The following is a 27552-nucleotide window of genomic DNA, read 5'->3' as shown; positions in this document are numbered from 1 at the left end:
ACTTTCTGCTTGACAGTTGCCGAAATGTCCGACCAATGTCACCACGAAGAAGCGGAACCGCTGGATTGCGAAAGCCGGCCTCCGAGCCGAGTTGGGCGCACAGCCGATGGTGACGGCGTACCAGTGGGCCAGTTCTATGAAGAGCCACGTGACGACATCGCGAAGCACCATCCAGAACACCAGGGAGAGGTGAGCAGGCCCTTGAGCCGAGTTGGACGCCTGGCCGAAGGTGACTGCACACCTACCGGTGAGTACCATGAAAGCCCAAATCAGGAAATAGCTAAAAACCTACTGAAGCTCCAGGAAGACACGAGCCAGCCACATAGCCTAGTTGCGTGCCGGCCAGATGGTGATGGGGCTCCAGCAGATCATCTCCATGAAGAATCAGGTCACGAAACTGAGAAACTGTCTCCGGCCCTTCGGGAAAACGTGAGCCGGGCCTCTAGCCCAGCTCAAGGGCATTCTGACGATGGCGGCGTACCAGCGAGCCAGTGTCAAGAAGAACCAGATCAGAACGCCTCTCAGCAACCTCCGGCGCTCCAGGAAGACATGAGCATTTCTCCTTGCCGAATTGGAATCCAAACCGACGGTGATGGTGATCCATCTGGCCAGGTCTTTGAATATCCACCACAGGACACTGTGCCTCCCTCTCCAGCAACCCAGGAAGGTGCCACTACGCCCCCGAGCCAATCTGAAAGCACCGCCGAAGGTGATGACGCTCCAACCAATGACGTCCACCAACACACATGCCAGGACACTGCACAACACCCTCCTTCGCCTATGCAAGGTGCTAGCGAAGTTGGAAGCACAGCGGGTGGTGACAACGCGCTAGCCATCCACGTTCATGACCAGCCACGTCAGGACATCGCGCAACACACTCCGCCACCGCCAACGGATGCAGGGGAGCAGCCGACAGATGAAGTCGTAGTGGAATTCGTCCCGAGGCCATCACAACCGGGCGAGCCGCAATCCCATCTCGCTGGCGGGCAAGTAGTGGCTACAATGCACCCTATGTGGCGATTGCCTCTATGCGGTGACCTTCTGGGACCCACGCTGTTTCTCCTCTTAGCAATGGTCGGATTCGTGACAGTTCTCGTGGCGCTCCTGCTTTATTTGTACTGGACGCGGTTCAGGTAACCGTCTACACTTAGCAGCGGACCATTTATTAGCACGAGCGACTATACGCTGTAGAAGCATCACTCGGACAGCGCGCAGTGCCGATAAAGCGTCGGCGACGTTAGAAATAAATGAGTGGAGCAGGAGCTCGCGGTCCGAATGGCTGACCAAAATTTTCATGTCGAAATAAATTTTGTTTCCTTTCTTGACCGGGCTTTATTGGGGCTTTTACAGTGAAACCCTCAACGTTTTTGTGCAACGTGGAAATTTAGCTTTTGTACAGCTGGAAGCTTAGCTTGATGGAGTGATGAGAAAACTGGCGAACATTGGAAAAATTAGGTTCATGAACAATGAGAAAAGCGGTCAGATTTATTTTTAACAAATTTTCTAGATGTGGTTCTCCCACCGAACTTAAGGAAATTAACAGCCTCGAACCACTCGGACTTAGAAGAAAGAAACAGAGACTTGATTTCCTTAAACTACTTCACACCAGCAATTTATCCCTTGACCCATCTGAAGATTAACCGCAGTCATCGACCAGAACTACACGCCACCGCAGACACGATGCATTAACCCCTTACTTTGCAAGAACAAACACATATAAGTTTTCTTTACTTCCTAATCTTGTAATTTCATGGTTCTGTTTGTTCTGTCAATCTGATTTTTATTGTATGTACCACATGTCGCCCTCCCTGCTTGGAGCACGTGTCCGCAGTATTTAATAAATAAATAAAAATTAATAAAGATATAATGCACAATAAGCTTTGGTCTGTTCGCTGCCGTGTTGGAGGGAACATTCGCAGATGTGAACGAGTAGTCTCTTGTCTTAAAGGGAAAGAATTACCAGTTGTATTCGTTTGTGAAAGTTCTGCCTTCTGGTGGTGAAGCGGAAAAACTGGGCTTTTCTTCTTCCTCTTACCTATCCGTACTTATCTACTGACCTCTACAAAAACAACGCTTTCGCGTTTTACGACTGGAATAGATTGGCTTTTCTCAAATTTATATTTAGGCTACCCATTAAAGGCTTCATGATATCCTTAAAAGGCCCCTTACCAGGTCTGGCCATTTTTTGCTGACAAGCGCGGAGCATACAATGCGCGATGACGATCGTGTCTGCAAAGTATTACATCGTTACGCGCCGCAGAAAGATCTGAAATTTCAAACCGAACACCGTTTTGCCTTCTCCTCGTGGCCGCCGCGCTCCAAGCCGGAGGATGATGTATATGTGCTAATGTGACTACGTACACGTGTTTGTGCTGTGACGTCACTCGTCGTGATACGTGACTTCGAGAATTATTCAAGGCAACATCTGTTATTTGTGTAATATATGTTGCTTGAATAGACGAATCAGAGGATGTGCGCCACGCCGCAAAAAAAGCGAGGACAAATAAAAAGAAAATTAAGGCGGGGCCCATGACGTATGTCTCACACGATCCTCGAGATCCGGTATGGGAGAACGCAGGGAAGGAATTTCGCTTGTGGAGACTAGGCGGGGCAAGTGGAGAGAGTTTTTCGCTTGGCAGTACTGCTCGCCTCCTGAAATTATAGGTTGCGCGGCACTGAAATATTTCTATCTCGGCTATTAATGAGCCGATTTGAAAAATGTTTGCGGCAGAACGCTCCCTACAGGACACATAACAACTTCGAACGTATAACCAAAAAGTGCTCTGGGGCCTGGTAAGGGGCCTTTCAAAGAAAACAAGACGATGGCAGCGCCATCGTCTGGTGACATCTGAAAAATATTGGGTATTCCTTACCACAAGCAAAAGAAGATTTATACACTGGATAACGCAGGTAATTGTCGTTAGAAAGGTTTCAGAAATTAATGCATTCAATGCAAACATCATGCTTGATGAGCCGATACGCAATTAAGCCGATAATTGGTGACGTCTGGCTAATATCTGTGGACAGGAAGGCAACAATTTAGGTTTGAAATTTAGTGTAAGAAAATGAGGTGTTATGGTATTCAATGAAAACAGTGAACTGAAAGTGGCAATACAAGGCCAGGAATACCTCGGGTAAGAGTATATAAATACCTTGGTATATGGATAAACGAAGACAATAGATACATGGAAACACAGGAAAAAACAATAACAGTGAAGGAAAGAGAAATGCAGCCATAATGAAGCACAGAGCGTTATGGGGATAAAATAGGTACGAGGTGCTCCGAGGTAGGTGGAAAGGTGTAATAGTTCCAGGACTTACTTTCGGAAATGCGGTTGTTTGCTTTAAATCAGGGCTACAATCAGTACTCGATGGGAACGACAGGTCAGTGGGGCGCCTCGCTCACGGGAAGACTACAAATGAAGCTGTGCAGGGTGATATGGGCTGGACTAGTTTTGAAGTGAGGAAAGCTCGCAGTAATATTGATTATGAAGAACGACTGAGGAATACGGAAGAAAGTAAATGGGTTGGGAGAGTGATAAGGTATCTGCACAGGAACAACATTGATTCACAGTGGAGGAAAAGAACTAGGAAGCTTACCAGTAAGTATGCGGCCTGTAGGGTGGGCAACACTGCAACAAAGGACGCCAAGCGTAAAGTCAGAGATGCTGAAATAGTCTCATGGGTGCCGGCAACAGAAACGAAACCTGCCATGAGTAACTACTAAAGAGGAAAAAACTAAATCAGGAAAGAAATCATTCATGATAACTTAAAGGGAAGCTCATTACTTTTCGAAGCGCACCTATAAAGCGAGGTATAAGAAGGGAGAAGAAACATGTGCTTGCTGCGGTAAAGCTAGGGAAACGATGGAGCATGTTTTATTAGAATGTGAAGATATCTGCCCAGTGGTTGATTTAGGCAACACTGGCTTCCTTGAAGCCCTTGGGTTCAGCGAGAGCAGAGGAAATGGAAACATGTCCGCAATAGACGACCGCACGCCAAGTTTCATCCTAGACGCCAGCGCTCGTTTCTCCCCTGGCGGAGCGATTTCATCTCCAACGGGTGTAGGTTTCCGTCGCCGCTTCCCTTCGCGGTCGCGCCCGCGCTCAGTTCGCGCTGCGCGCGAAACGTCTCTTGTTTGCGACGGCGCCTTTCGAATAACCGGAAATTATTATTGTGTTGTTAACTGTCACGACAGCAATGTAAACATGAAATGGTTGATGCCACCAGTGAAATTCTGCCGATTCTCAAGAAAATGGTACGAAAGAAGCAGACGACAGACATGGATTACTGCGGTGCGCCGAGCGAAGTAAACAACTGGCAAACGAAGCGAGCTCGTTCATTGATCACTCCTGAGTGTATGACGGTTTCTATATGTAACCCACGTGAATTTAATAATTACTCGGTACATAATACTTTTATTCATATAAAAACTTTAATTTCAACGAGCGCTTGTCCTGTCTTCTTTCTCGTGTTTCGTTTGTGTGTGCGCTGCCCAAGAATGGAAACCACGTCTGTTGTATGTGCTAGCAGTGGCCGAAGTTCACGCGTGCCGAGAAATTGAGTATGTGCATGATGCATTGAACATGACCGGAGTTCATTCCAGCTTCACCACTGCACCGATCGATCGAGTTACTGGACGATACACACCCTCGTCTCGGTCGCGCCGGCATTACTGAAGCAGAAATGATTAATAATACTTTCAACTTCCGTCTCTTGAGTACTGTTAAAAAATGGTCAAGCTGTCTACATTGCTGCCTCTATTCCATATTGTAGGGGACGTACTAGTTAAAGTTGTGTGCGCATGTCGTACTTGTGCTATGCAGCGATATATCTTGTTTATTTCCGCACAGTGTCGATAGAAGTCCGTTGTCGCCATCAGAGACAACACGGATTTGTAGCAAACATAATGTGAGAAACTGCAAAAATGACTTTAGCTTGTAGGTGCCGTATGTATGTGCCGCATCGTATGTGCTGACGATTTTTCCGGCGGCACATACGATGTCGTTTCCAATTACCTGCTCAGAGTCACTTGGTTCAGCAGACGCTGCCCTTTCGCCACATTGCAGCCATTAAAATAATCGTCAAGCGTACCGACCTTCTTAAAGGCAAATAGAATCGTGTACAGTCTGTTTCACACTAAGGGGAAAACTCGGAACGTATTGTATCGCGATGCGGCAAGCAATGGAGTCGTGCGGCGGCAGCAGCTCGAGCAGGCGCACACGCTTGAGGGGCATGTCGTGATCTGCGTCGTCTGCTACGGCGGCGCGCGCTGGCCGCATTTTCGGGAAGCGTGGTACTGTCAGGGGCAGTGCACCGATTTCATCGGTACTGCTGGAACTGAGCTGATATTCTTTACTAAACGTTGTGCGTCGCCACACTCTGATCCTTCATTGGCGATAATGGAGTTCCACAAACTTCTTTTGACAACATGGTTCATTTCTTCTTTCGAAAGGCTGGAGTACTGAGCGTGTGTACGTATATTTCTTCACTGTGTGTGCTACCGTAATGAGCAGCGACAAAACGCACCAAGATGTGCGCGCAACGTGCTCAGTCTTTGTTTGACTCGAAAGGAAAACAAAGCACTCAACAATGGGAGTCGAACACGGTGAAACAAACGGACACGATTAAATGAACGTTTTAAGTTCAGACAATGAGCTGGAAGTGATTTTTCTCTATAATCTTTCGCTACACCAGACAGACCCTGCCCGCCGGTGGGGAATTGGACACGTCACGCTCGGAACTTCAGTTAGTATCTCGTCATGTCCCCAGCGGCAGCGATGACAGCGCTCATCCTGGAAGGCAGTGAAGTGTAGAATGACTTGATCAGGGATGTGTTCATTCGCTGCACGTCTCAGTCACTGACGATGGTGGATCGAAGCCTATCCTCGGGCGACTGATAGAGGGGATGTTGCGCCAGCGATACTTTCAACGAGCCCCAGACATTTTAAATGATGTTGGCGCCCGGGGATTGAGGCGGCCGCTCCAAGAGAGTGACTGCGCGCTCTTCTAGCAGTTCTTGCACAGCACGAGCAGTGTGGATCGGCGTCCTATCGCGTTAGAATATATAGTCGCCTTCCAGAAACGGGCCGTCAAGAATGTATGGAATCAGTACGTCGTCTATGACTGTCATGCAGCGATGAACTTACATTCGAGGCGTATCAGCGGGCGTCGCGCAACGCTTAGAAGAATACCGGCTCCTTTCACGCAGTAACGATGTGATCAGCGCCCTGCACCTGACAGTAGAACGTTTCTCGACAATGCGGCCAGCGTGCGCCGCCGTAGCAGACGACGCCGTTCAAGATCCCGCCCCTCGAGCATCTGCGCGAGCTGCTGCCGCCGCTTGACTCAAGCGCTCGCCGCATCGCGATGCGATGCGCTTCGAGTTTTCCCCTAAATGTCAGGGAGACTGTACACCGCCCTTCGAAAGAAATGTCCACGCGCACACACCGCGCGCGGCGCGAAACGTGCCCAAACACGCGCAGTGCAGGAGGCAATCAAGGCGGCGCGAACGAGAGATGGGAGAGGGGTACCACCCGCTAATAGAATTTTGCTCCGCATGCGGCGCTCGCAACGCCGGCGCAGCTCTCGGTGCCGTTCTTGTCTATAGAGATTAGTAAGAGGCGATTGGAAGATTGGTGGAAGAAAAGTAAAGAAATGACAAAAAACGGAGGCGTACAAAAGCAAAGTTCCCAACAGAGGGTCAGAAAATTTGGTTGTGGGAGTTCATAGCGTTTTTTTTTCTTTTTTTCGTTTTTAACTTAGGCAGGAGATTCGGCAGTTTAATAGCAAGAGATTGGTGGCGCAACCCACCGCCCCTTTCCAAAGATGACGCTCTTAACATCCATCCATCCATCCATCCATCCACCTCTTCTCAATAGACGCCTCGCTTTAGGGCGGTAAGAACGGAGGGACAGGGTTCACCGCACGTGCTTTGGAGGTACCGCGAAAATTCACCGGACATGAGCGCACACATTCGCTACTGCCGCGTTTTACCAAGTAAGTATAATGGTATTGTAACTAAATTTGTATGATTTTCTTAATCAATTGATTGCGTTAACATGTTTCCTGGTGGTTCGTGTTAAATTTGTTCACGTGGACTGATCGGTATCCAAATGGTGCACTGCTACGTGCCCTTTTGCCGATCGCACTCTGACAAATGCCCGGGCGTGTCATTTCATCAGTTTACAAGTGACAGAGAGTTGTGCGTCAAATGACAAAAAAACATTGGAAGGAAGGATTTTACTATCAACGATAAGTCGCCACCTACGGTCGTATGTCACCAGCACTTTCTTTCGACCGACTACGCTCCAGAGTGCCGCATCAAGAAACGGTTGCTTGGCGCTGTCCCCACTGTTTTCGAAGGCTATCCGATCTACCTCACGTCTCCCGCGAAAAAGCCTCACAAAGAACCTGCTGCACGGGCAGTTCTTGTTCCTGAACTAACGCAGAAGAGTGACAACGGTCCCGGAGCAGAAAGGCAACTGCTTTATTGCCAAGAACGGCTTGTTCTTATACAGAAAACGCTATGACGTCACAGGGTCATGTGGCGTCACTATATCGGAGCATAGTTAGATAGCACAAGGCGTCACACACAAGCTTGCGCTACGACAGTTCCAAAATAAGCCAAGCGGAAAGCAGAGCCGCTTGAATCGCTGCCTGGGGAATGCAATTTGTTGGACTGCCTCTATAAACACACTAAAAGCGTCAGCACGCAAACCACAAACAACGATGGCCAGCGAGCAAGCCGGTACATCTGTATCATTACAAAGCTTCGCTCTCAAGTTTCATATCACCGTTTGAAGAGCCAGCAGTTACTGGAAAAACTCGCGACAGAAGACCAACCCACGGTATTCTATCGCAAAAGCAAACATCATGCTTTCGTTGGGAGAATCGTGACAGGCTCACAGAATGTAGACAAAAGGCCGTATTCCTGCTCCACCAAATATACCGATACGGAAAGCAACATCACACGTATCCTGAAGAAGTTATTCAAGAGGGCATAATATGGCTATTTCTGTCACCGAAAGGCTATGATCGTACCCGAATGTAAAGGCTCCTGAATTTGCCAGCAAAATGCACCCTCCAGAAATACATGGGCCCAAGTCCGACAATGTTCGGAATGAGTGCTGCGATGCGAGCAAGACTGGTTCACGAGGCTTCACTTCTGAGCAGCAGGCTGCATATGTCAACATTAATTATTGATGAACCCAGCATAAAGAAGAATTCGGAAGAATTCGACAAATGTGTGGCGGCAACGATCAACTGGATGCCAGGGCCGTTACGACTGCCCTTGATAGGATTGTGAAGGCCAAGCCATTAAGCCCGAAGGAAGCCGAGACGCCCGGTATGGATGCTGAAGAAGTGGTTGCCACACTGTCAAAAGTTTCGCGACGAGCTGGAAGACCTAAGGGAATGTCAAGCCGCTACACCAAGGCCGGTGACTTACTCGGGCTTGTCGTATACGTTGGCAGCTACATTGCTAAATTAATAGCAGATTTTGGTTGCGGGTCCTGTGAAATGCTTGCAACAACAACGTGCAACAAAGTTGATCTGTACGCACTGTTGCAAGACCAAGACAGGAGCGGGCTATGGTGCCCAAGGCCTGAGTTTCTTGCTCTTTTGAACAGTGTAGCGAATTTCTTTAGCGTGTGGCAAAGGACTTGTCAAGAACGAATGCGCTTAACGTTCTTCAACTACTCGTCGAGCGTCGGCTCGAACGCGCGCCAGTACTAAGCTGTTCAGAGTGTGTTGACGACAGCCACGCAAAGCGATCAGCGGCTTTAATTGCCGAAAAATTCATGCGAATACTCCTCATGGAACACGCAAACAAAATCACTGTCGCACAAGATAAGCCCTCCAAATATGTGCACAAGCCGTCAAAGAAATTAATCAGACTATGACCTTGACACGCTTGAACTCGGGATCTTTGACGAGGGAGAAATAATCCCACTACAAACTGCTTGTTTACACAGCTTTTAATGCTTCTTCTGAATGATTTTCTTCATTGAAGTTTGTACCAAACTTTGTTGAAATCAACGCTTGAAATGCAGCAGGTATTATTCAATAAAAAGTATACTGAAGAGTAATTTGCATCATTCACGTCATGTCCTTTGCGTTGAAGTGTTTCTTCCACATTTTCATGATTCCAAGCTTCTCAAAGATAATTTAATGCTATTCGCCCCTATAAGCCCAGTATTTCCGGAGAAGGGGGGGGGGGAGGGAATCTCCCATTTTCAGGACGCCCATGATAAAGGGAATGTAGGAAGACAAAGAGAATGAAGAGGAAAGGCAGGGAGGTTAACCAGATATCAGTCTCCGGTTTGCTACCCTACACTGGGGATGGGGGATAGAGGCTAGAAAGATGGCAGAGGAAAACGCTAAAAAAAGGAAAAAAAAACATGCACACGTGGAGGCACACACACAAAAGGCGTATAGAGTTAAAGTCGTTCACACAGGCCGGTAGATCGTAAAAAGCGCAATAGCGCTTGCACGGCCTTCTTCTGTGACGGTAGGTCCTTTCGATGTTGCAGAATTATTTTTTCGGAAAGCGGTTGGTCGTCCAGTTGGTCAAGTTCGTGGCGAAGGCATGCCCTCTGTGGACTGTACTGCGGGCAGGCACACAAGATATGGCCAATTGATTCTTCAAGACCACAGTGGTCACAGGTTGGGCTGTCGGTCATCCCTATGCGGAATGCATAGGCTTTAGTAAAGGCAACGCCCAACCAAAGTCGATATAAAAGCGTGGCGTCTCTACGGCGAAGCTGTAATGGCGCTCGAAGACTTAGTGTGGGATCAAGTGAGTACAGTCGCGTGTTTCTTAAATGTGGCTCATTCCATTACGACGCGGTGCACTGCCGAGCAAGTAGGCGGAGCTTCCGTGCTGCGTCAGTTCTAGAAAGAGAAATTGGGACGTGGCACTCCTCAGTATGGGCTGAGCGGGCAGCATGATCCGCCCGTTCATTGCCGATAATCCCGCAGTGACTTGGAAGCCACTGAAAGGTTATTTCGTGGCCTGCATCACTTGTATGTTGTAACAATTCTGTAATATGGAATATTAGTTGTTCGTGCGGTCCGCGTCGTAAAGGTGGCAGTAGAGACTGCAGTGCCGCCTGCGAATCGCAGTATATTGTCCATTTGTGTGGTGGTTCATCACCAATGTGATGAAGGGCAGTAAAGAGCGCTGCGAGCTCTGCTGCCGTCGATGTTGTCGCGTGAGTCGTCTTAAATTTGATTGTTGTAGCTTTCGCTGGTATGACGACTGCCACCACGGAGCTGCTTGGAAGGACAGATCCGTCAGTGTAAATATGCGTAGAATCACGGTAGTTCTCGTACAAATGTAGTAGCGTGAGCTGTCTAAGGGCTGGCGATGATAGATCAGCTTTTTTCGAGATACCAGGTATAGCGAGGTTGATTTTTGGCTGAGCGAGGCACCATGGAGGAATCGAAGGTCTCGCAGCCGGGGTGAAATAAGCTGGCAATGATTCATCATATGCGCTTATCGTCTGGCTGAAAGATGTGTGTGGTCTGTCCGCTGTTAGGGAGACCAAGTGGTGACGAGGAGTCCTGGCCAGATGCCTTATATGGGTCCTGAGTACTTCAATTTCAATGGGGGTCCTGACAAGGTGGTCTCCAGCGATTGCTATCGTAGCCACTGTTGAAGCACTCTGACGCAGGCCTAGACAGATTCGGAGCACTTGACCCTGAAGACTTTCTATTGTGCGTACATTTGTTTTACCTGTGTTGCTTATTGCTGGCAAGCTGTATCGCAGAAATCCTAGGAAAAGCACCCTGTACAGTTGCAACATGGCACTTGGCGACATTCCCCATGTCTTGCCAGCGAAAAACTTGAGCAGGTGACAGATGCCTGTCAACCTCTTTTTTTTCACGTATGATACGTGTGGGCTCCATGACAAGTCCCTGTCGATTATGACACCTAGGAACTTGTGCGATCGGACCCGTCGTATTATTTGGCCATTTATCATTACACTGTAATTGGCCATGGGTTTGCGCGTAAATGGCTCCAGTGCGCATTTCTCGGAGGAAATTTCCAGGCCTTGATTACAGAGGTAGATAACAATTTGTGTGGCGGCTCTCTGAATTCTCGCGCTCAACTCTAGGCGTGTTACTGCAGACGTCCATATGCAGATGTCATCGGCGTACATTGATAGCCTGACTGTGGTTGGCGCGTGCTCAAGGAGAGCAATTAGTGTTAGATTAAATAACACAGGGCTAAGTACACCGCCCTAGGGGACGCTGCGGTAGCTATAATGTAGAGAAGTATGGCCTCCCTCAGTGCTTACAAAGAAGGATCGCATGGATAGATAGCTCCGTATCCATTGAAACATCCGACCACCCACGCCTACCTCTGCGACAGCAGAGAGGACGGCTTCATGCGTAACGTTGTCATACGCCCCTTTAACGTCGAGGAATAAAGAAGCGCAGAGACGCTTACGGCATTTCTCATGTCGAATGTAGGTGACCAGGTCGACGACGTTATCGATCGATGATTGACCGCGTCGGAAGCCCGCCATGGCATCTGGGTAGGTGTTGTGGTACTCCAAGTACCACTCCAGACGTCCTATGACCATCCTCTCCATTACTTTGCCCACACAGCTCGCCAAAGCGATCGGGCGATATGATGAGAGTTCCAACGGCGATTTGCCAGGCTTCAGCAGTGGAACAAGGCGACTTGTCTTCCAGGTGGCTATGGTGTTGGGCTGCTGAGCACGAGGTCGCGGGATCGAATCCCGGCCACGGCGGCCGCATTTCGATGGGGGCGAAATGCGAAAACACCCGTGTGCTTAGATTTAGGTGCACGTTAAAGAACCCCAGGTGGTCAAAATTTCCGGAGTCCTCCACTACGGCGTGCCTCATAATCAGAAAGTGGTTTTGGCACGTAAAACCCCAAATATTATTATTGTCTTCCAGGTTGTTGGTAGCGTGCCATTTCTCCAAGATTCATTGTACACTTCGAGGAGAACTCCTCTCGCTCGCTCCCCCAGGTGACACAGAGCTCGGTAGGAAATTCCGTCAGGTCCTGGCGCTGATGTGTGGCTACACAAAGCTAATGCTGCCTTAAGTTCGTGGACTGAGAATGGTAGATCCAACCGGTGATCACGTGGTGGCGGACAGCTACACGAAGGTGATAGAATGTTGGTAGCTGTGAGTTGGCCGGATACGCTGGTGCAGAAATCCTCAGCCACGTCAATCTCCGATCTCTTTTGAGAGAGGGCAAGCGCTTTGAATGGGAATCGCTGTACGGGAAGTGTCCGGAGACCGCGCACCGTTCTCCATAGTTGAGATAAAGGCTTGCGTGGATCTAGCGACTCACAAAAGGCAGCCCAACGTTGCGAATCGAGCTTGTCTAACTGGCGCTGTATCTTCTTTTGCGTGCGCCTGGCAGTCCGTAGATCGTTCATTGTCTTCGTACGTCGGTATCTTCGTTCAGCACGTTGTCGGATTGCTCGAAGTTGTTCTAGTTCCACATCAAAATCATTCAGTCTCGAAGAGCATGTGAGAGTATGCATAGTGTCTTGCACCGTGCTCTTGATTGCCTCTTCCAAGTCGAAAAATGGATTGGCGTCGCAGTGTTCTTCCATAAGAGACTGAAATTTAGGCCAGTCCACTCTTTGGATCGCATCCCGTATTTTGCAAGGGGACAATCCTCTGATCTTGATGTACGTGGGGATATAGTCACTTCCGTGCGTCTCTATGTCCGTAAACCACCCTGCGCGTCTGACAAGGCTTCGTGAGACGAAAGCCAAGTCAAGACAGCTGCTGCACGTGGAGCCACGTAAGAAGGTAGGACTTCCATCATTCAGCAGCCAAAGTTCATTACTGGAGGCGAGAAATACTAGAGCTCTGCCTCTTCCGTTGATCATCGGACTTCCCCAGAGTGTATGGTGGGCGTTGAAATCTCCAATGATGACCCAGGGATTGGAGGTTGAGGAAAGGATGTCTTGTAGTCTTTTGTAATCAAATCGACTCGACGGAAATAGGTAGGCGCCCACAAAAGTAAAGGCCAAGTTCTTTTTCCTTGCGCTTAGGCATATATATTGATTATTGTCATTGGGTGGTACAGGCTGATGAGTGTAGGTGAGGTCACGGCGAATACACACCAAAACCTTACTGTTTTCATAAACAGTTGACGACATAAATAATTCATATCCAGAAATCCTGATTGTGTTCGATAAGTTCGGGTCGCAAATGACGATAATGGGAAACATATTGGCGTACACGAAGCGACGGAAATCCGAAAGGTGCCCTCTGAGTCCGCGCGCATTCCACTGAAAAATAGCTGCTTGTCGGACCTCTTCCCTAAAAGACCGTGGCTGTGGAGCCGTGATCTACTCAAGGGTTGCCAGCACCGGACTCAGAGCGTCCAGTGCTTGAAGCGCACTTCTGGCAGACGGTGTGTGCATGTTGCTTAGCAACGCGCGAACGGCATTCATTAAAGGCCTAATAAGTGCTATCACTTGCTCATCTGTTTTCCGCGATTCCTCAGATACAGCACTTTGCTGTACTGGGGGTGGCTTCTTCTGCGGCTCTTCTGGCGGTCGTGTACGCGGAAGTGGCGGCCATTCCTTCTTGGAGAGAGATCTGGCAGTTTTCTCCCTTCCAACATCGGTGTTCCGAGTGCTGGAAACTTCCGCTGATGATGCTGCTTGACGAGTTGACTTTTCCTGAAAGCTTGATGTTTTCCGTCGTGAAGACCTTCGACGGTGACGTCGTCTTCACCGTACTTTCACAGCGGCCTCTTTGTGGGTAGAATTGTCTCTCACCATTTGTTTAAGAATGGTGATCTCTTTCTTGATCTGGGGACAGTCTTTGGAAGAGGCGCAGTCATCACCCTGACAGTCAGGACACTTCGATGTGGTTGCGCTGCAGTTGTCTTCTGAGTGGGGTTCGGCACATCGAGGGCATACGGCCGAATTTCTGCAGAGACCGTTCACATGGCCAATCTTGTGACAATTGAAGCATTGCATTGGTCTTGGAATAAATGGTCGAACCTGGTGGCGAAAGTGGCCGACCTTCATGTAGGGTGGACGGCAGTCGCCTTTGAACGTTAGCCTCACACAACGTGTGTTGCCGAGGCGACAAACATGCACAATGACGTTATGTTCACTTTATGTTCACTTATGTTCACTTTTCGTTTTATGAGAACTGGGAGGTCTGCATTAGGAATTTCGTTGTCAATGTCATAGATGACTCCTATTATTGTGGCACCAATCGTTGGCATAATGGGTCGGACCTTGATGTTTCCCAGCTGCGTTACATGTTGTAGTATGGTCAGCGCGCTCGGGTTCATCACATCGATTGCCAGGATGTTTCTCCTAGTGTTTATCCTGACATCCTTGATTTCGTTTGGCACAGTGTTTTTGAGATACAGGGAGAGTGCTTGCCTGTTGAGGACGCGCAGGTTGTCGGTAGCGTTCTGGGGCACAAACAAGATGGAGTGAGGCCATCGTTGAGGCGCTGTTTTCACAGTGTTCGAGCCGGACGCCGAAGATGAGTTGATAATTCTTCGTTTGGCCTTGCGGTATTGGACAAGTCGAAAGCTGTCTTCCGAGGACTCGTCACCTGATGCGGAGTACAGCTCTGTGTCCTCGCTACCACTCGACGTATTCCCTCGCTTCCTCGAACCGATGTCCGCGGGTGAACGGGAACCGGGAGGATCCTCGGGGTGTTGCACAACCATCACCGTGACGGAGGGGGCTGTACACCCCACAGGTGCAGTGAGAAGTCCAAAAAAGCACAGAGACGGGCGAGATGTGTTCCACAAGAGAAGCACTTTGTCTTCTGTAAATTAGTAAATTAATTAGTTCTGTAAATTAATGTAATGTAAATTAGCGTAAAAAGATATCATCTGTTGGCCGACCTCCACAAATGAAGGGGGGGGGGGGGGTGGACGACCGCTTCAGTCAGCTGAACTGGCCGGGGTTAGTGTGCCTGTATATGCTCCTTTGCTGCTTGAATATGTGAGTGTGCCTAGGCACGACGTAGGAGGTTTCCTAACGCGTGTTGTATGCGTTTGTGCCCTAGGCATGCCGGCATTGCGGAGTGCGGTCCAGTTTGTTTAAGCTCCGCCGCTAGCTGCCCGCGCGGTGAGGCAGTGGGCACGGACGCCCCATTTGGTCATCGCTGTGTCTGGAGGGGCAATGTTCTGACTGGTGCTGTATAGGTCGCGGGTCGCTTTTTCACTCGCGATGGTAGATTGCTTTTAGAGCGCAGCTCTTTGGCGTCCGTTCCTGGGTTTCGCGTCGTCGTCGGCGTTGTCGTCGTCGTTGTCGTCGTCGTCGTCGGCCTCGTAACCAGCTCGCCGACGAATCTGCTCCGCCGCCGCCGCGCATGCGCGCTGTCGGCTCTACGGGCGAGGGAGGATGATGGAAGGGAGGAGGAGAGACTGTGGAGGAGGGCTGGCTACACAAATGGCTGTTTGGCGTCCGTTCCTGGGTTTCGCGTCGTCGTCGGCCTCGTAACCAGCTCGCCGACGAATCTGCTCCGCCGCCGCGCATGCGCGCTCTCGGCTCTCCGGGCGAGGGAGGATGATGGAAGGGAGGAGGAGAGACTGTGGAGGAGGGCTGGCTACACAAATGGCTCTTTGGCGTCCGTTCCTGGGTTTCGCGTCGTCGTCGGCGTTGTCGTCGGCCTCGTAACCAGCTCCGCCCCCCTTTCATCTCCCCAGCGCTAGCAGCGACCGACTGATACCGCTTTCGTGAGTCCGCTACCGCACTCACGAAAGACGTCGTGCACTTCCTGCAGCTCGCATTAACCGTCGATCGATCCACACCGATGTTAGTAGTGGGGGACTTTAATGTTGACATAAAGACAAACAGCAATTTCCTAACACTTATGCGGGAGAACATCCCGTTCCTCTCGCTCGTAACGCGTCCCACGGCTGTGACAACCTCGCGAGGCACTTGTATAGATCTCGTCTTTGAGAATCAAGCATTGGTGTACCAAGTCGAACATATATCAGTCTATTTCTCCGACCACAAAGCTTCCTTCATGACTGTCAAGAACTGTTAGTGCAGTCTTTGTTAAAGGAATACGTGTGAAAAATAAAAAAAAAATTCTGTGATAGCGCATACATGTGTTGCTCGATTTCTTTGCCTCAATCTATCGAAAAGGTGAAACAGCTTATTTGCTGCGCTCAAATTTCGCATTAGGAAGTAACGTAATCGTCGGTAATTTTTTTGTACAAGCACTGCTCCAGGAGGGCACATGTACCCGCAAACGGAGGCCTCAGGAGAGCACCTGAAGTTATATTAAAGTAGGTGGCGCAGGATCTCCAGGGCACCCTAGCGGTAGCGGGGGGATCAAAGCTGGAAGCAGGGTGGCCCGTGGGTTGGGGCCGCGGAGGCCGAAGCGTGTCAGATGGTGTCCGCAGAAAAAATTGGCTGTCCACGATAGCGCACAGCCGATCTTATATTCGCCTGGCACGCGCAGGCATCGGTGAGCCCCAACCCACGGACCAGTCCTGGTTCGAGATTTGATGTCCCCGCTGCGGCTTTGGTGTCCTGGAGGCGCCGCCAATAATGGGAAATAATGACACGTTGTTTAAATTAGTAAAAAAACACGATTGAATAAATATAATTACGTCCAGCCGCCAACTTGCGACGCTAAAGCGCGCCCCACGATTTCTGCCGGCACGCCTAGGGTCGAATGCGTACAACACGCGCTCAGAAAGTCCTCCGTAGTGTGTAGGCAGAGTCGTATATTCTAGGAGCAAAAGTACCCACATTTCCTCTCGCGCACCCGCTCTTACTCGCGCATTCGCGCAAACGTCCGTCGTCTCCGCAAGTGCCACGCCCCGCTGTACCTACTAGCTATTGTAAATACGCAGCCCGGCCGTGACGGAGCATAGTCATTGGCAGAGCGGGCGAAAGGGCGCCCCTCTGCTGCGGCGATAGAGCGCGAGGTGTTGCGTGAGGGGAGAGTGCATCGCCGCGACGCATGTCAGATTCGCTCTCGCTCTCGGCACGAGCGCTCATCGACGAAGCAGAGCCGTTGGCAGAGCGGGCGAAAGATTGAACTTGCTGCAGTTAAAGCCCGTCTACCTTCGGAAAAGTACCGCCATCTGCTCTCTCCTCCGCTGTCTCTTCTGTTAAACCGCGTGTTTTTTTTCTTTACTTTTGGCTTGAGCACTCAAGGCGACGGTAGAGCCCCCTCGAGCGTCCCCGTAAACTGCTTGTTTTTTCTTTCTTTATTTTTTACTTGCGAAAGCAAGTCGATGGTGGTGCGTTCTTGAAAGTCCCCGTTGAAGCTCAGTCCGATTGGACGATTGCTGTCCGCGCTATCACTAGACAGAAATCATCCAATCGGATATACAGTAGAGGGAAAAGCGGCATTGTTCAAAGGATGGCGGTACTTTTCCTAACGTAGAGGGGTATTAGCTGCGGCGACAGAGCGCGATTTCTTGGGTGAGGGGAGAGGGCATTGCCGCGACGCGTTGCCCGATGGGCTTCGCCGCGTCAGTGTCTTGCGGCGTTGGCACCGCCGGCTGCTGCTGCTTGCTGGCTCAGGCAGCCTATATCACTCTAACGCATTACTCGCAGCGCAAAACAGCGCCGTTCAATTGGTCATTAATGATTTCGCACTGAGAACTCAGGAGGATTTTTTTAGGAGGGCCCCATTTAGGTTTCACCACAGCTGTGCCAGTCTCCTACAACGACACCCTGGGTGTGGCGTTTACGCGTCGTTACGTGCACCTAATGTGACGCACCGTGTCTGCTGACTGTGGGCTGTGCCGTGTCCGTGAGTCTATAAAACATGCGCTATGTGGCTGCCCTTAGTACGTGGAAGAGCGACTGCAGTTGACTGATGATCTTGACCCCCTCGGCAACAAACTGTTCACAAAGGAGTTATATTGAGCCCTTGGTTTACCTCTAAACCTATTTTTCAGGAGCTTTACTTCACCATTCAGAACGTCGGGACTATAGGCTCTCAGTAGACTTGCCTGCTATGCATTCTGCAACAAGGCCAAGCGCTGAGCGAGTTGATTCATTCTAAAATAAGGCGAAAACCATTGGAAAAACACATATTCGCAAAACAAGGAGCAAGGAAACAAGAAACAAGTTCATTACTAGCATCGTCCTGTGCACTCCTTGCTCGTGGTTTATGCCTGTCTTTCGCTGGTTTTCTTCCGCTTCCACCAGCGCAGAGTAGCTTGCTAGACGAATATACTTCAGGCCAGCCTCTCTGCTTTTCACATAATGAAACTATTTTTTCTTCCTCAAGAACAAGTTCAGGCGAGTAGTTCTGAAATCGTGACATATAAGACACAAGTTCTTAATTAAACTTAGCAAGATAGAACAGAAGCCATATGGTTCGAGCTATGTAGTTCGTGTAATTAAGGACTCCAAGAAAAGGGGTCACCAGGTTCTTTCTAGGCGGCTACCTGACCACTTTGACATAACAGGCAAAGACCGCATACACGAAGCTGTTGCAACATCACATGATGAGTTTCCACCGGGCTCCTAATGCACGTTTACGGATAGGCGTTCCTGGACACGAATGCTTATTCACTATATCATTTGCTGAGTATCATGACCGAAATCTAGCACGCCCTACGGATTGCCCTCTCTGAACTATTCAGTGCTTCCCCGAGCTTCACTCGGACAACCTCGACATCTTGTGCAGCAATGACTTCCAGTTGTGTTCACGATAGCTTACAGCTACCTCACAGGAAACGTACTGCTTCCGATATCAATGACCTCGTCTATCGCTGGTTTGAATTTGATGTAAACAGACAATCGCCTGAGGCTCATATAGCTCATATAAAATGCTCATATTGAAAATAATTCTTCTTGCTGTGAGTAAGACCATCTCTGCCTCTTCTGCGAGTTTCATGGCACGCATATCATAAACATTTGTCACCGCCTCTCAAACTGCATCAGTCATCTAAAAGCCGTCCACAAACTGTCGGCGTTCAATTCGGCCTATCATTGAGTTTATTAGTTAGCGCAAGAACACGCTGGAATGACTTGTCCACCGGCTACGTTGCTTTGTCCGACCTATGCCATTACTGTCGCCCCCTCAAGGCAAATGCCGAAAGAGGCCGAGCCCATCCCTCATTCGGAACCTCCGTGATGTTCTATTGAGGTATCTATAAAGAAAAAAACTATACCGCAGGGCAGCAAGGTAGCAAACAACGTAAACAAAAAGTCTTTAATCTCCAAAGCAATGTCCTCTAAAATGACGTTGGAGATTATTTTTTTCTTTTAGTCAACCAGTTTATGGTGTACACGTGACATTGACGAAAATTTCCGGCTATTCGCGCTAATGAAAAAAAAAACTGCGCTGTAGCGCTCACCTGAGATGTTACGGGCGCTGCTTTCGTCTAACAGCCTGCGATATGTCAGATGTAAAATGATAAATATATGGTATCTGGTGTGCTATAAGTCTTGCGCTCAATTCGTCGGCAGAGGAAGTTTTCATTTGTAGGTTTTGCGCCACACCAGGTGCCCAGCAAAGAGCTGAAGCAGCAGATATTTGCTGTCGTTACCGTTGACGTAGACTTATTACAGCAACGACATTAGGCACATGTCGTGAAAAATTCCATAGCACACAGCTTGTGGTGATTCATTTGGCGTAGGGATTACGTGGTCTCAGGCAGCTCGGAAGAGAGGACACAGAGGCATTGCGTTCTTTGGATATGTTCGTCCCTAATTATCGCTAAGTAAATGAAGAAGTTAAGTCTTGCTGACGTAGGTCTGATTCTACGAGTCTACTTTGGCTGAGGAGAACATTTCAAACGGCGAGTCGCTGCGCTTGATGCGGTTGTAAACAAACCGGGCAACTAGGCGTTGAATTTTTCTGCTGTGTTGGGGTCTCTGATGACGCTGGCGTAATTAAGAAAGGGTATGACTAATGATTCATGTGCATTTAATATTAACTGACAGATGTAGCTGCTTAAATTATGTTTTAAGAACCCTAATCGGCCTCTAGCGTTAAAACAATTGACCATTTTAAACGGTAAGTTATCACTACACACAAATACTTGTGCTGCTCAACATGTGTCAGGAGCTTTCCATGTATATTACATGGAAGCTCTAACCTATTAATTTTGTATCTTGCACCAAATCTTTAAAAACCTTTTTTTTCTCTTAACGACTTGGCTAATGTTAGCTTGAACACCCTATGCATGCGACGCTGCGAAGCAAGCACGGAAGATGCCACAGAAGCTATGTGTAGGCTACATATATATTTATCGATCACCTAAAGCCTGAATCTTCTAATAAACCTTCCATCTTCTTCTAAGCATCTTCGCCTGCTGGTTTCGGAATGCCTGGCGATGTGTCGTTAGTGCATGCCGTTATTTCTACATTGTGTAGATCCGCACGGTGGTTAAGTGTTCTATATTGTTGAAAAATGAAATGAAATATTGGTCGTATTTCAAAAGCTCACTCTAAACACTTATGAACGCGCCTATTGTGCACAAAACACAGTAGTCGCTGGGTTGGGGTCAAATTTAGGGTTATTCCAAGATTGCATATATATATATATATATATATATATATATATATATATATATATATATATATATATATATATATATATATATATATATATATATATATATATATATATATATATATATATATATATATATATATATATATATATATATATATATAAATATATATATATATATATATGCAGAGAGAGAGAGAGAGAGAGAGAGAGAGAGAGCAGTGAAAAGGTAGACAAAGCCCGGGGCACTATGCCGACCAAAGAAACATTTAAAAGACAAGAAGACGTTTCGACCCCACACGGGAGCCTTGTTCACAGGTAAAAGAAACAATGGTGTTCGAGTAGCTCACTTATAGTCTTGAATACGTGACGAAGGCAGTGCGCGTAATTCACAAAGAAGCAGTTCAGTCGTTCATTTCGCACCTGAACAGCATGAAAGCGGCGATCCAGTTCACGGTGGAAGAGGAAGTCGACGGCAAGCTCCCGTTTCTTGATATGCTGATTGAAAGAAAGGGGTCTACTTTGTCGTAAGGAGTTTTCAGAAAGCCAACTCACACAGAATGCCACTTGCTTTTCGGCTCTATGCAAGCTGCTTCTCACAAAAGGGCAGTGGTTTCCACGCTTCTGCGACCCGCGGAGAAAATCTGCACAAGACAGGAAGACTACGCAGCCACCGTAAGCGTGGTACAGCTGGAACTATCAGCCTGTGATTACCAATGTTCTTTCTTGAAGGCTGTTGAACGACAAATGGCACGTCCAGCGTTAGCCTATGCTGCCTCATGTCAAAAGCACGCCAGAATACCATATATATGTATATATATCCCGTCGACAAGCGAAGCTCTAAGCCATGTTCTGCGTTCTTGCAATGTTCGAGTTGCACACATCCTAAACAAGAAACTACGACAATCGCTCGTCAATGTTAAGGACAAATTACCAAAAAAGAAATTCCCAGGTGTTGCGTACGTTGTCCCATGCGCGGATTGTGACTACGTGTATATTGACGAAACTGGTGACCTTAAAAGGCGTCTTAAACTGGGCTATTATGACGTCAGAAAATAAAACGTGAAATCGAGTGCTTTGGCTGAACATGCCGCTTGAAGCGGCCACGCAATCCACTGGGGGAAGGCACGTGCCCTTGCCAGGAAAAAAGGGCTATCTCGACGCCTTTATCTTGAGTCGCTCATGATCTAGACTACGCCACACACTCCGGACAGGCGAAATGGCAATCTGCCGTCAGTGTGTGCGCGCTACCTGCGTCATGTGTTCAAGATTATTTAAACGAGCTGCTCGAACACCTTTGTTTCTTTTACGTGTGAACAAGGCTCCTGTGTGGGAGCCGAAACGTCTTCTTTTCTTTAAAATTTTACTCTGGTCAGCGTACTGCCCGGGTTTCGTCTACCTTTTCACCATGTTCCATCCCGACCAGACGGGCCTCCATCAAACACTGAACTTCGCACACACACACACACACACACACACACACACACACACACATATATATATATATATATATATATATATATATATATATATGGAAGCGTGGCCCGCCGGTTCCTACGAACGCTGAGAATTGTGCCCTCGCTTGCCGCGCACACAGTGGCCCACACTCGGTGACCCAAGTTGGCGAGAGGTTCATTGAAGAGCCGCACATACCCTGCGTATTCATGGAGCTGCTCGCTAAAGCGTTTGGGTGAAAGACGTTCATTGAAAAGTGGTACATACCCAGCTCATTTGTGGCACAGCCTGCTAATACAACGCGTTGTTGTCCTTGAGGATCCCCGTTGAAGTGGATTCAATTGCGCTCCGCATCGTATAAATGTAAGTGATCTTTTCCGTCATTGTGATTCTGGTTAACCTCCCTACCTTCTTCTTATCTCTATCCCTCCCTCCGTCATTGTAAATAGCGGCGCATTCCCAGTGGCACATACCTAGTCACCCAAGTTGGCGTCAAAGACGTTCATTGAAGGGCTACACATGCCCAGTGACCCAAGGTGGCATCAAAGAGGTTTATTGGAGATCAGCACAAGTCGAGTGTCACATACTCAGTACTCCAAATCGGCGTCAGAGTACCTACCACCGGTAGCCACCCACTCCCGTATCTACACTGGCCCATGTCGGTGTGACAGAGGTTTGTTGAAGAGTGGCAGGTGTGTACACATTGCCACATACTTAGTGACCCATTTTGGTCGAACAGTTGCGTTCAAGCCTTGTTCCCCCAGAAGAGCAGCCCTATGCGCTATCCGTTCGACCATGGACTAGCCAGTGACCCGCGCATTTCGATGGGGGCGAAATGCGAAAACACCCGTGTGCTTAGATTTAGGTGCACGTTAAAGAACCTTACGTGGTCGAAATTTCCGGAGTCCTCCACTACGGCGTGCCTCATAATCAAAAAGTGGTTTTGGCACGTAAAACCGCATAATTGAATTTTTTTAGCCAGTGATCCAGGTAGACGGGAGAATGGTTAGATACAAAAATACATAGATAGCTAGCCCTCGGAAATTTCGTGAATTACCCTAAGACAACGCAATGAGAAAAATTGAACAGAATCCATCTCACTACGATTATCGACAGTAATGCGTTAGCATTGAATGAATATAGCGCCACGACGTTTTGCCATCGTCGAACCGAGTTATGTATGAGGTATGTACTGCAGCGGGACTCTTCTTTCGCGCTCCCCAAGAACACTCGGCGCCATCTAAAGCCGCCACCACGAAGCCTGCACGTGACCTCCGAAGTACATTGCCTGCCTGTTAATTATGACAATTAGGACCCTTTTTGCTAAAATACTGAAAAATTAAAGAAACACGGCGCAGGTCGTGTGCATATGTGCTTCTTGCGTCCTCATTTATTTCCGCTGGTTAAATATCGAGAAAGAATTATAACCGTTTTTGGTGTGTTTTGTTTGATAACGTAATCAAGAACCAGTTTTTCCAACTTTACACTGGCTATACATGGCACCCACAGGTGCTCGAATGCACGAACTAGGCCCATCAGGGAAAGCGGCCATGTCCGGCCCGGGCCCGCTGTTTGAAGCCGGTCCATGGCCAAGGGCGACAGGCCCGGTCCAGGCCCCTGAAAAATAATTTCAACCAGCCCGGACGCGTAAAGTGATTTCATGTGATAAAACCCGTGAAAATAGACATTGAAAACTAAGTAACCCCATTCCACTTGTGCCATGTAAGCAAAGTACAGCCCAGGACCATACGAGCTTGTGTTGAGCGCTGTGTCTTCGTTGCCTTCTCCTGTCCTCGTGTTTTCTTGCGCTTTCCCTCAAGCTTATGTCGCCTGAACCTCAGACAAACGGTTTAGGTAAAATATGTAGATATGGCCGAGTTGAAAAAAAAAAGCCCTGCCGTGATCGCAGCAGATCAATATACAAGAATGCTGCGGCACGTTCCAGCAAGCAAGACTCAAATAGTGTCATAGCCATCCTGGACTTCGGAATATTTTAGTGCGACAGCACTAGTAGCCTACCAAACTGGATTTCGCCGCGCTCTGTATGAAGGCTCTTCATGCAGTCTCACGCTTTCGCGCGAAACGCGCGAAGAAGCTGGGCAAATCTTTTTCTTCTGTGCCTACGAAACGGCCGGCTCGGCCTTTATTCTCCTTGGATGGAATGGATGGATGTTATGAGCATCCCCTTTGGAACGGGGCGGTGGGTTGCGCCACCAAGCTCTTGCTATTATACTGTCTAATGTCGTACCTAGGTTAAAAAAGAAAAAAAAAAGGAACGCTATGAACTCCCACAACCAAATTTTCTGACCCCCTATTGAGAACTTTGCTTTTGTACGTCTCCGTTTTTTTGTTGTTTCCCTACTTTTCTTCCACCAATCTTACCAAGTGGGCGACGCTCACGCGCGCCGCCACGTGTGGCGTTAGGGAAATATACCGCGCTCCCTTTGATAAATATGCACGCGTACTGCGGCACTTCCATCACTCCTCTCTTTGGCTTCGCCTTGTGCGCAACGACGCCCGTGTGCGTGTGTGTGAAATATGAAAAGCAAATCGGGATCGTCGTCGGAAATATGTAAAGAAAAGATTCGCCGTGCCAAGCGGCGCGAACATCAACAAGCTCGGCGGCAGAGGCCGCGGGAGCCTACCGACGAAGATGTGGCCAAGCCATTGCGACTGCAGCAACAAAGTATAGACCATTCATGACGTTGAAGCGTGCCAACGAAACTGACGAAGAACGACAGATTGCACAAGCGTGCCAAGCGCCTGTCAAGTATCAGGTGTGCAATAAGACAAAGACATCGCGACTGTAAATCGTTTAAATAGCAACCGGTTGAAGAAAGGCCTAGCCATGTCCAACTTGGTGAAAGAAAATGTGATTTCGCATGATATTTTATGGTTGGCGCAGCCAAACCAGCTCACATTTTGTTTTCTAATTTTCAGGTTCTAGTATCGAACAGTGGGCCTGAATTTGTTAGGAAAGATCTTCGAGAGCAGGCAAAGCGCCACGACGACACACCGCGGCTTTGTTCTATCACACGCAGACAAATAGAATGGCGAATAGGGTGATATGCGATTTGAAACAATTCATGTCGATGCATCTAAGTTTCAAAAGCGGCTCGCAGTATTGTCTAGATGTGGCATTCGCTCATCATAAAAGGACTCATACAAGTATCCTTGGGTTCAGTCCATAATTTTCTGCCCATGGTGAGGTTCTAAAGTTGATGGCGACAACATATTGGCCAGCAAAGCTATTGGCTAGTGAAGCAAAAATTCTAGGGCCTTTTGAAGTTGTGACGTTAGTTCGTTACAACAAGGTGTACTCAACACTGTGGGGTAGATGACCCATGGACAGCTGGAACTTGCAGCATTAAGTAGCGTTCTTTATTATCAATCCAGGAGTGATGAACACTGAAAAGGAGGCAGTCTAAGCTAGCCTAAAATGAGGACGCAAGAAATGTGCTCGAGACAATGAACAAGTGGTGATTTTGGGAAAGACGTAAACGGTTATTGCCGATTTTCAGATAGCACTTGTGGGTCAAGTTGCGCCGAGTGACTGGATTGCCAATTCAGCACGGAAACTTCCATTCATGTTATTCTTATTTCTATGCTGAGAAGTCACAATCCTAAAGACATCAATGTATATACGAAATTAAATGTGCGTCACATAATTCTACTAATTCCTTTGTTTACTTTTCCATATTAAGTAAGTTCAACATGAAAGCAAGCTAAAAGGGATAGATGAGATCAATAACTTCTATGTTGCAATTATTATTTCCGTCTGTCTATTCGAGCCATGCTTGGAAAGCAATATGACGCACAAAGTGAAAGCTAAGAAACTTTCAAATATACGACTGACTATTAAAAAAAAGGCTGCTTCGATTTGGCACGCTGCCTCAACAAATGTTTTGTCATGCATTGTCTAAAAAAGCTATGCGAACCAACGCACATTTTTCAATCTATCTCGCGCGAAGCTTTTTTGAAGCGGTTAATGAAATGCTACAAATTCGAGTATTTTATTCCTACATCTCTGGCGCAAACTGGCGCGCGCACATGTCCTCTGCTGCACCCGTGCTACGCATGGTGACCGCTCTCATGTTCGCTTGCAGTTGCTAATTTCTTCTCAATAATTTTAATTGTATCGTCCACTTTCTTGGCCAATTCCCCATCGTGGGCATGTGCCATAGTACGCAAGTGATCATCCTGATCAACGTGAGACTATTGTCTGTACGAGCTAGTTGGCTTTGGCATGATTTCTACTGGTCGCTTTCAGAACTCAGCTCTTAGGCGCACGTCCCTACGTTGAGCATCAGCCTGCCTCGGCGTCGTAACCGAGCGAACGAGCACAGCGAAATATGAAAGAGCGAATGCGGAGCGCGGGATGAAAAACGGTGAGAGCAAAGAGAGAGCGAGGAAGAAAGCGGAAAAGGAGGGTTCAGCGGAAGCATAAGGAGGAAAGCGGAGGAAGCCACCTTGAAGAACCACCAGACGGCGCTCACGTCCGCGCAGTCGCGGCAGCGGCGGCACCGGTCGTGCGGGGAACAGAACAAAAAGAACCAGAAAGCTCATCTTCGTGCATAGTGTTCGCTTCAAGCGTTTCCAGGTAAATATTAAGGTTGCATAAGCTGCAGTTGCCGCGAAGCGTCCACTGTGTGACCGGTCTGTATAAAGGGCCGCGCGTCGCGGCTCGGCCAGTCGGCGCGGTGATCGGTGCGATGCTTCAGTATATCGCCAAATGAAAGCACGCGTACGCTGAGCTCAGATTTAGCGCATTAGGGAGCATCGTAATTGTCGGTTATTTTTGGCCAATCCACCATTGTGGTAACAATAAAAATTCAAACAGCGCATAAACGACGGGACCAGAATGAGGAGGAGACAAACACGGCGCTGAACTTACAACCATAGTATGAAAATCGTCATCACCATCAACACGCAGAGCTGGGTGACAATGGCACGATATGTACCGTCCGCTTAATGGCCAAGCCCTAATTGTGGGTATGTGCCTTAAATTAAGATAATCATCATAGTCATCAAGCGGCGTTCATCTGAAAGAGCTAGTTGCCGGTGATGCGACATGTACGACCGCTTTTTCGCCAATCCTCAGTTGTGGGTATGTGTTATATAGCATGGAGATCGTCATCACCATCAACACGCGGCGACCATCTGAAAGCGCTAGTTGGTGTGGGCGCGACCTAAGTGTGCGTGCGATTGTGGCCTATTGATTAGAGCATCGTTTTGCTGTGCTTGGGGGCCGGGGCTCGGTTTCTTCAAGTGTTCACTATTCGGCACGTACGAATCAGAAGCAGCACACCGCTAGCAGCTACGGTCAGAAAAGACCTTGAGTGTTCGCGAAAAGCTTGGGCCACCCGGCGCAATGAGTCGCGCCGCGGCACCTCCAGCAGCCGCTCCCCGTGCCTTCGAGCTTAATCGACGTCATTCCAGCCGCTCGACTCCAACGACCCACCGCCGGGTCAGGAGGTCCCGGTCCCTTACCCGCCGCCCCAGATCTCGCTCAACCCAACGATCCTCCTCGTCAAGCCGGCGCCGGCCGTCCAGCCGAGGCCTCAGAGATCACTGAAGATGGTGGCCTGGCAACAAGACCCCCAGCGTCGCTGGCATTGA

At 48.5% G+C, this 27552-nt stretch overlaps 1 protein-coding gene across 1 annotated transcript; it reads left to right on the top strand.

The window, feature by feature from the left end:
- The first annotated feature begins 24 nt into the window (after window positions 1-24).
- Window positions 25-27552, top strand: LOC139051679 (uncharacterized). The gene is made up of 2 exons (XM_070528646.1): window positions 25-990; window positions 27373-27552. The coding sequence occupies exons 1-2, from the start codon at window positions 25-27 to the stop codon at window positions 27550-27552; spliced, it is 1146 nt and encodes a 381-aa protein (XP_070384747.1).

Source organism: Dermacentor albipictus, unplaced genomic scaffold (assembly GCF_038994185.2).
Source record: "Dermacentor albipictus isolate Rhodes 1998 colony unplaced genomic scaffold, USDA_Dalb.pri_finalv2 scaffold_13, whole genome shotgun sequence".
In the NCBI taxonomy this organism is placed as follows: domain Eukaryota; kingdom Metazoa; phylum Arthropoda; class Arachnida; order Ixodida; family Ixodidae; genus Dermacentor; species Dermacentor albipictus.
Note: the sequence above shows the minus strand (reverse complement) of the source record. Positions and strands in the feature narration are given on the sequence as shown.